Below are 9,370 nucleotides of genomic sequence, written 5' to 3' on the forward strand. Positions count from 1 at the left end.
ACCTCTCCATTTGACCCCTCGTCTGGGTCCTGGGCCTGGACCTGCAGCAGGTTGGTTCCCCAGGAAGCATCCTCCCTTACCGTCAGGAAATAGGAACTCTGGGTAAACGCTGGGTCATGGTCATTAGTATCCTCAACATGCACAGTCAGGTTCAGGAAGGTGGTCAACTGGGGTGATCCTTTATCTGTAGCTGCCAACGTGATGGCCAGGGTGTCAACCTGTTCTCGGTCTAAAGACTCCTGTAGGTACAGACTTCCACTAGTGCTGCTGATACTGAACACACCACCAGCAGAGTCCACCAAAGTGTAAAAAACATCCCCATTGGATCCTATGTCTGAATCCACAGCTTGAATGACCATTACAACTGTATGAGGTGGAGTATCTTCAGGGATATTGACACTCTTGCCTGACACGAAGTGTGGAGCGTTGTCATTCACATCATCTACCTGAACATGAACAAGTGCTGTGCTGGTGAGACATGTAGTTGGAGACTGGGCACGGTCTCTTGCTTGGATTGTTAGATTATAGGTTGATCTCCTCTCTCTGTCTAACTCTGAATTCAGACATAAAACACCATCAGGGTTCACCAGGAATGTGGCCTTTTTGTCTCCGGTAGTAACCTCGACATCTGTCTCTCCATTTATACCTGAGCAAAAAAAAATAAAGTCAATATGTCAACACATATTCCTCAAAAAGTCTGTTTTCAGCATTAACTTGATGCATTTTCATGTATTGCCCTACATCATTCCACACTCACCATCATCTTTATCAGACACATTGAGGGCAAGGAAGCAAGTTCCCACAGTGGTGTCCTCAGGCAATGAGACAGAATAGATGGCCTCTCTGAAGACAGGAGGGTTGTCATTAACATCCACCACATTGAAGTACACCCTGACACTGGAGACGTACAGGTCCCCTGACTGCACAGTGACTGTGAGGACATAGTGTCTCTGTGCTTCATAGTCAAGGACACGGGACAGTAAGAACTCCCCAGAGTGTGGGTTGACAAGAAAGAGGCCTTCCCCGTCGTCCTCTAGCACAGAGTAGAGGAAGGGAGTGAATCTCTCATGGTGTACTGCCTTTACGTTTCCCACCACAGTTCCTAAAAACACAGAAAAATCCTGAGGTTTTACACTACTAGCGTATGAGACACAACCATTTGGGAGTTATATCTGGTCATGAAACACTTTGTCTTAACTCCATCCATCCCTACATAGATTTCAGATTGAGTCTTTAGGTATAGATTCAGAATGGGCCTTGAAAAGCAATACTGTCCTACCTGGATCTGTGTCTTCATTCACTTCAAATGAATAGACAGATCTTGTAAAAGCCAGCTGTGAAAGACGTCTGCTCGGAGAGCGCACACTGACTGTGCGGTGTGTATACACACCCCCACCTGCTGTAGCATACCAGGGCCGAGACAGAGACTTCTGCTGCATGGTATCGTTACTGGACCACTTCTGGCGAGTATCTTGCAGGCTTGTGTCAGGCATATTTACGGATGGGTGTCCGTGAGAGAATAAGCTGTTAAAGACCTATTGAAATATTAAATAAATAGGGAAAATCTGCGTTATTAGAATATGATCACGAGAAAGAGTTATGCAAATCTGGACACTACAATACTTAGGTTAGGATACACTGAAACCATGTCAACCAGCAGTTAAAAATGAGTTTTTTGTTCCAATCCAGTTACAATATATTGTGAATAGAAGTCAAAGCCCACGGTTAAGGTATTTTCCAAATAAAATGATCACTTTCGATAAAGAAACTGACTTCTAGTCCTAGCAGTTCTCAAATGACAGATGTCAGTGTGTACGATTATAGCTCCTTATAAAGGACAAAGTGAAAAGAGTAACTAATTGCAAAGAGGACGCTGTCGTGTAGCCTGAGAAACTCACCAGCGTGGAAAGTAAGAAGAAGTACTTATTAAACAATCCAACATAGTCCATGTTAAATCTCCATACGTGCGGTGGCACTGCACTGTCAAGTTCAAGTTAAAAATTCCAAACGTTTCACATAGGCCTATCCTGAATGCGATTTAATTAGCTCTGGTTTAATCTTTTCGCAAAAACGAATAAAACACAAGAACATGGTGTTTGGAGACAGCAAAACTATTTGTGTTGCATCGCAATGCAGTAGGCTAACTCCCGAATGCCGATTGAGAGCGTATGATCCCAAAGGCATTTGCCACCCCCCACCCACCTGGGTATCAGTCCGTCAAAAACATTCACTCTGATTATGAGCACCGGTGTGCTGCTCAGTTTCTTTCACGCATGCTTTCATTAAGTAAGCAGTTTTAAACATACACGCATGCATACATTATTAAACAATGCTTGGGGTAACCTACCAGGGTAGCATAACTCAATTTTAGGATATAAACACATGATTGCTTGTTTGCGCTGCTTGAGTTATAGAGAACAGTTATTAAGCATCTATGGATGCTAGAATGCTGCTTGTAGGAGCCCTATTATTTGTTGATGTTTGTTGTTTTTTCTGTTCCTTTTCTCTCTTGGATGAATGCCATGAATAAACAATGGTCTATTTAAATGTTTCTTCACTGGCATGGCGGCCAAGGGTGATCCTTTACTTCACTAATGTGAAATGGAGGATTCATTCAGAGCCTATGGCCTCAAGCGGGAAATGAAGAAAATAGAAGAGAAAGAAATCCAGCCCGTCTTTGAAGCACAGGGTTTGGGGTTGACACGTTTCTCGTTTGTGCTCTCTTGGTCTCCCTATTTCTCTCTCTCGTTTAAATAATCTATCTTATCTAACAAAACTATTCAAATAAAATTGCAGGACTCAAGTTATTGGAGGATCATTCACTGAAATTGTCACTAATGCAGCTCAGTTCTACCACAGACATAATATATTTGTCACAAATCTTCATACTTATGTAATAATGGTATTTTACCGTATTCAGTCTTCATAATGAGGACGAATACATGTGTTACACCAGATTCTTTGAAAAAGACTGCCGTTGAGTTGTATAAATTACAGCACCTTTACAACTGAGATTTTCTTTGTAGGCAAAGGGCATGTTTGGTGGGAAAAGAGAAATGAATAGAAATATGATCCTCCTTAAAGTGAGGTGAATGTGGCCAAAGACAGTCTATTTGGCCAAAGTCAGTCTCCTGTTACAATGAAGGCTATTCCTGATCACAGCCAAGAATACAAAAGACCTCTATACAGGCAGCTCACAAAAGGGGCATTTTATGTCCTTGTCAAATGCACTGCCTTCTTTGAATTTGTTCATGATTTGTCACAGCATCATTTAATTCATTAAATAATTTGTTGTGCGGGCAACACCTGAGCAAAATAGGACATGAACACAAAATTGCTGTGCTTGTGAGCGAGTGTCAGCATACATCTACTTTTTTTCATCTCTCACTTAATCATTATGTGGTGTTTCAAACTGTGGGTCACATTTTCAATGTTTACTCAAGCTCAAATTTGTTTTGGTCATTAGCTTCTAATACGCACACACCCTATATTTCAATTACAATTGTGTAGTAATGGTATTGGCCTTGAATATAAAACATCCTTTCTGTAAGTTTGTGTGTTATTTTTTTGGAACTAATCAGACGTAATTCAACAAACTCAAATTACCATCTTATAATAAGAAATTATATTAATATTCACACACTGACATTTCTGAAAAAAAAAAGATCTTTATTGAGGACATTTGAATGTCAACAGCTGCATGTTATTAGAGTGGTATTCAAAGAACAATGTAAAGACATTGTGACAACACGTAGGAAAACATATTTTTCAAAACAAATACAGGAATATACACTACAAACCCCAAAATCAGATTTTTGAGTTGCACGCCTACATCACTACTCTCATACTGGTTTATAATTTTCCTAGATTGAAAGAGAATAGGCAAAGAGATAAGGAACTACCACTAGAAATGTAAAACTTATGATATGTAGTGTTAACTTTAGAAAACAGGTGGATAACACTGTACATCTTAAAAACATTAAATATACACCGCCTTCTTGTTCAGTCTGGGTTTGTTTCAAGATGGTGTATTGTTTATAATAAGGATAAATGGCATAAACAAGAATCCAGGCTCTGTTTGCAGACCAAATTACTCATCATCATCATCATCGTCGTCATCATCCTCTTCCTCATCCTCGTCGTCTTCATCCTCAGCTGCAGCAGATGGCCCAGAGTCTACCTTACCCTTTGTACGGTAGGCAATTATATCCTGCGAAAACACCAACGTCAGTGCCCATTGAAGGTCCTTTCGAATAACAAGACTGAATGCTAATGTATTGTAACATAACAAAAGGCCTTTACAGTTTCAATTGCACCATATTCATACTGAACCATGCTCACCTTGTCATATTTCTCCTTCAGTTTGGCGGCCTTTTTCTCATATGGCTGCTTCTCCTCAGCTGTGGAGCTGTTCCACATATCTCCCAGCCTCTTAGCAGTGTCTCCAATTGACAACCCTGGAGTCTCGATCTTCACTTTGGGGCGGAAATCCGCACAGAAGATGAAGAATGCAGACCTGGAGAACAAAAACATGTATATTTTAATGGATAACTATTAACATTAGCAAATTATTTATAATTGAGCAATTATGAGAACATTCTGAAGTGAATACATACGGAGGTCTTTTGGGGGCATTGGGATCCTTGAACCTCTTCTTCTTCTGCCCCTTCGGTGGAATGTAGTTTTTCATTTCCTTCTCATAACGAACCTTGTCTAGCTTTGCCATATCTTCAAATTTGCCTTTCTCTTTCGGGGTCAAGGGCTAAATACAAATGTAAAACACAAAGTGTATGAGTAACAGTTCTGCTTTCCATGATGCAATTCTAGAAACCCTTTGTGGGATCTAATGTTGTTTACCTACCCTCCATCTCTCGGAACACTTCTTTGAGAACTCTGCAAAGTTAACACTGGCTTCTGGATGCTTCTTCTTGTGCTCCTCACGACAGGTTTGCACAAAATAAGCATAGGAGGACATTTTACCTCTTGGTTTCCTAGGGTCCTTCCCCATATTGGTTCTGCATTTAGACATACCTTTTAAATAAGCATTTTAAATACATATGAATATATACACTTTTTTAACACAAGTTATGCATATCTTCAAAAGCTGAACATGTTGTATCTATTAGTAAATGCATTGTCATAGACACGACAAGGTAGACCTAACCTCAGAAGCAATTTTTTTATAAATTTGTATTTTTAATAAATGTCCGTAGACAAATGATCGCGAAATACTATTCATCGATGGAGTCTAATGGCTGAAGTTGACTGTTGATCGATTTAATATATATTGGTAAATGTCCTTGGATCCCATTCGAGACAATGAGAATAAAAAGGTGAGTCATGTTAGGATAAACAAATATATCTAAGGCTAAATGTTGCGTTAATTCATCTAAAACGTAGTAAGTATGCTAATTAAATCGATGTCTGTTAGATTGTGCAATGACAGGTTACATTCTACATCACATTCAATCGGGTTCTGTGCTTTTAGCATAGCATTCAGCCTAGCTAGTGTGACCAGGAAAATAATGGCTTCTTTGCTTTGTTCAGAACAGCTAGGCTATTTAAACTATCCGGGCAACTTCTCATGCGTTGCTAATACTACACAATTAACAAACAGTCATCATCTCGCTGATTGTTAAAAAATGAAGGTGACACTGTGCTATATTTGATTCTAACGTTATTTTTAAGGTGTTGTTTATAATCGTAAGAATGTTGACCTACATAGCTTGTGCTATTGTTATTGAGTTGACTGAAATCAATATGGTCCAGACTAGAGCTAGCAAGATGGATACGCAAACGTGTCTTAGCATGGGTATTTAGTAAACCATAACAAATTCCGGTGTAGAATGTAAGGACATCAACCACAGGTCCACACCATAGCTAACTGAAGACAATACAGACCATATTGCAGTATGCGCGTCTGTTTTGCACCTAAGCTAACATTAGCTAACTAGCTAGCTACTCTTTGTTATCTCTGTTGGGCCCGGTGCACTGCGCTACAGTCTAGCTAACGTTATCTGCCCCAATAATTTATATTCAGAACGTACTACACGTATCTATTTTTGTTAATGCAAGTGCATCCAATTCAATTGCAAATGCACAATCCCAACAATATGTATAACGTGATCGGGTGCTGTGATGTAAATACTCACCCTCAGATATATAGCCTAGCTAGATAGTTAGCTACACTAGCTAGTTATCCCTGACGCTACGTACTGTGAGACAATGGAACACGAGAAAACTCAATCAATGCGCGGTCTTTTCCTGCAGAGGGAAATGTGTGGGTTTAGCGTTTCAGGACACTCTGCATCCCATTGGCTACCGCCAACTCTGAATCTAATGTTATTGGCCAATTTACTAAAGTCCATGAGGACGCCAGTAGAACCAATCATTAAGAATGCTGAATGATTGGTCGTCTTTCAGAAATCTATTTGTCTTCTGGTGCAAAACTTGAGTTGGATTGAATAAACATAAAACACGTTAATAAACAAATCGACATTGATTGAATCAGTTTTTTTGTTTGTTTGGGGTTTGTGTGTAAAACTTTACAATGCGATATGCCTTTTCGACTATGAACGAACGAATAAAAAGATCCGTGCCCGGTGCCCCCTAAAATCAATTTGCCCATGTGGGTGGGGTTTGTCAACATTACAGCATTATGTTAAACAACTACATGTCCTCAGAGTTACAATGTTAGTCACAAGTGACTACAATAATCGTAGTAGATGCCCACGTCGTTTGAGGCATATGCTAGACAGAGAGATGATATATATCTTTCTCTCAATGGCCCTGGTTTGAAGTAGCCAACTAGCCACTAGCCAGCCAGGCTTCAGGCCATCTAATCTTGAATCTTTCATGCGTCACTTCCCCCCTGGTGAGCATCAATCATCACTCAGTTTGTGTACGTCTCCCATAACAACAACACATTTCAAGAACCCTGTCCCAGGTCGGGGCATTCATCGCGTTACGATGCAAACTCCAGAAGCAACATTTTTCTGTTTGATGTAATCACGACTGACTAGGTACAGTTTTCTACATAATAAATAACCCAATGACTGCCTAAATTCATTTAACCTGGACACGTGTGTGACTTAAACAGGTAGGATATGCACAAATGTAGAAGGAATTAACGAAGACATGGTTGCATTTGGGACTTGTGGCCCTAAATCAATTTGGCAACCAACGAGTGTGAGCCTTGACAAAAATGCCAGCCGTAGGTGAGTATCCTTGTGGTATTTCATCACATCTCAGAATAAGGAGAATTACATATTAATATGGTTTGCTGGCCAAACAATGTATAGACCAAAACAGGGATGGTTTAGGCCTACTCCGCTTGAGTGTCGATTAGGACGACTAAATCCTTGCAGGTCTAAACATTGGTTTTGCACACTTGGCTTCCACTATTAGGCCACTATTTGGCTCATGTTCACACTAGTTAGGCGATTCTTTGTGTTATAATTTTTTTAAAGTATTCCGGGATGATCATTTTATTAACTGGTAGAATAAATTGTTTGATTTTGGAGATGAGAAGCCGTGGTGGGATCCCTATGAGACATCTCAGAAAAGAGATTTTATTTACCGCCCCAATTCATCAACTCAAGTTATACGGTACGATAAACTAAATGAACATTTCACATTAATTACATTTTTATATTTTTAGGTGAATCTTTGTCTCATTGTAGCCTATGTTATACAGTAATGCAGATGTATTTCTTTTAGCCCTACAACAACAAAAGCCTTCAGAAACCCTTATTCGTTATGTGGTCCTGTGGGCTCAACTGTGTACAATCAGGACTTCCACTGGAAGCCAGTATGTAAACCAGACTGCATTCGTACGGGCTCTTCCTCTGGAAACAGGAGAAATAACCCTCATCCTAGCCAGGTACGTAGGTAGTTAACTAGATAGGTAGAGGGCAGTCTACAGCATAGCCAGGTTGGTAGAGGACAGTTTCCTTCCCCTCTTATGTTTTCCTTCATTATGAACAAGATTCCATACCATCACACAGAAGATTGCTCTTAGTGAAAAGAATTGTAAAGAAGCTCTTGATTAAAGTATTTTAGCGTTAATTAATGTCTAATCGTGCACCTTCAAGTCTTTTATGGTGTGGAGGCTGCCCAAGGGATCGAAACAATTGGCTGCAGATGGCCAATCTCAGTGGAAGAACCCTCCCTCTGAGGAGGAACTCCGTAATACCTTGACAGCTCAGTATCGCTCCACCTACAGGACAGACTTCCTGGGTGTCCCTCAAGGTAAAGCTATAACCAAGAATGCAACAATATGGTCTATCACTATTATGAACAGAATTGAAAATAGTGAGTATCAAAATTGCAAAATGTTAAATAAAAAAATTGTATTGATGAGCAACATATTCCCTAACTCCTTGCTCTTAAAAATGTTAAGTTTTGATTCTCTTGGGACGTTTCTTACAGGATATCATAGGAACCAAACCATTCTTGCTCCCCTGAGCTGCAAACAGCAGGCTCCTTATTCTATTCAGACTGAGATGAGGCACAATTACCAGGAGCCTAGACAAAAATCTGCACTTCAAGGCAATATGTCCCGATATGGCTGCAATGCTCTACATGAAGTGGCACCGAAGGGCATAGGTAACACTAGAATAACTGTTAAAATAACCTCTCAGCTGTGCAATTAGTCATAAAGACTCTCTGTGAAGGTCTGTATTTTGTGTTGCAGTTCCGACTGTTGTTCATAGTCATATCTGCAATCAGGAAAATGCAGCACAGTTGACCACCTATGACAGACACTTTGGAGGGAAAACCACAGATGTCACCACTGTGCTTGGGGCTCTCCAACCCCAGGATCTCCAGAAGTTTTACAAACTTGTACCTGAGAGAGGTAGTGTAATATACACAATATGCTGTGGAACACACTAAAGCTATTTTTATAAAACTCTTCTCTGACTGTAAATGTAATTTGATTTCTTGACAGATAAGGAGGTTGTCCAAACGTTCCTGAGCAAAGGAACCCCTTCTAGCCAGGTGAAAAAAGTGACAAATATCCCCCCGAAATTATCCAAACCAGAAAGGTTGTCTTGCTGGCCTGGTCCCTTGTAGATGCAGTAACTGTCAACCACAGACCCTCTCAAGTCAATAAGAGTCTCACTGGATCTGGAGTGTTGATGTAGTGTGTGACGGATCTGGAGTGTGGATGTAGTGTCAGACAATAACAGTGTTGTTATTGATAATAAAGTCACTTGATCTAATGCAAAGCTACCTATGTTCTTATTTGTCATTAATCAATACTACAACAATGTCATTTCATGGTTTTAATGTTTCACTTTTCTTACAAAAAAGAACGTTTGTTCAAAGAGAGATGGGTTCTCTGTCAAGCTTCTAATGTAAATGTATT

The 9,370-nt window shown here is 40.0% G+C and overlaps 2 protein-coding genes across 3 annotated transcripts; one reads left to right on the forward strand and one right to left on the reverse strand.

The window, feature by feature from the left end:
• Positions 1-3,648: 3,648 nt before the first annotated feature.
• Positions 3,649-6,267, reverse strand: LOC124478205 (high mobility group-T protein-like). Of its 2 annotated transcripts, none has more exons than XM_047036401.1 (5): positions 6,153-6,267; positions 4,862-5,015; positions 4,617-4,762; positions 4,342-4,516; positions 3,649-4,210 (listed from the first exon to the last, which is right to left on the reverse strand). In XM_047036401.1, exons 2-5 carry the CDS (start codon positions 5,006-5,008, stop codon positions 4,091-4,093), a joined length of 588 nt encoding a protein of 195 aa, XP_046892357.1. In that variant the 5' UTR covers positions 5,009-5,015; positions 6,153-6,267; the 3' UTR covers positions 3,649-4,090. The 2 variants fall into 2 exon arrangements, with proteins under 2 accessions (XP_046892357.1, XP_046892356.1); XM_047036400.1 differs by having other exon boundaries at positions 4,862-5,031.
• A 663-nt stretch (positions 6,268-6,930) lies between these two features.
• On the forward strand, positions 6,931-9,233 carry LOC124478095 (testis-expressed protein 26-like). The gene is made up of 8 exons (XM_047036231.1): positions 6,931-7,022; positions 7,100-7,217; positions 7,524-7,608; positions 7,720-7,882; positions 8,094-8,250; positions 8,431-8,607; positions 8,696-8,857; positions 8,951-9,233. Exons 2-8 carry the CDS (start codon positions 7,205-7,207, stop codon positions 9,073-9,075), a joined length of 882 nt encoding a protein of 293 aa, XP_046892187.1. The 5' UTR covers positions 6,931-7,022; positions 7,100-7,204; the 3' UTR covers positions 9,076-9,233.
• The last annotated feature ends 137 nt before the right edge of the window (positions 9,234-9,370 follow it).

Source organism: Hypomesus transpacificus, chromosome 15 (assembly GCF_021917145.1).
Source record: "Hypomesus transpacificus isolate Combined female chromosome 15, fHypTra1, whole genome shotgun sequence".
Lineage (NCBI taxonomy): Eukaryota > Metazoa > Chordata > Actinopteri > Osmeriformes > Osmeridae > Hypomesus > Hypomesus transpacificus.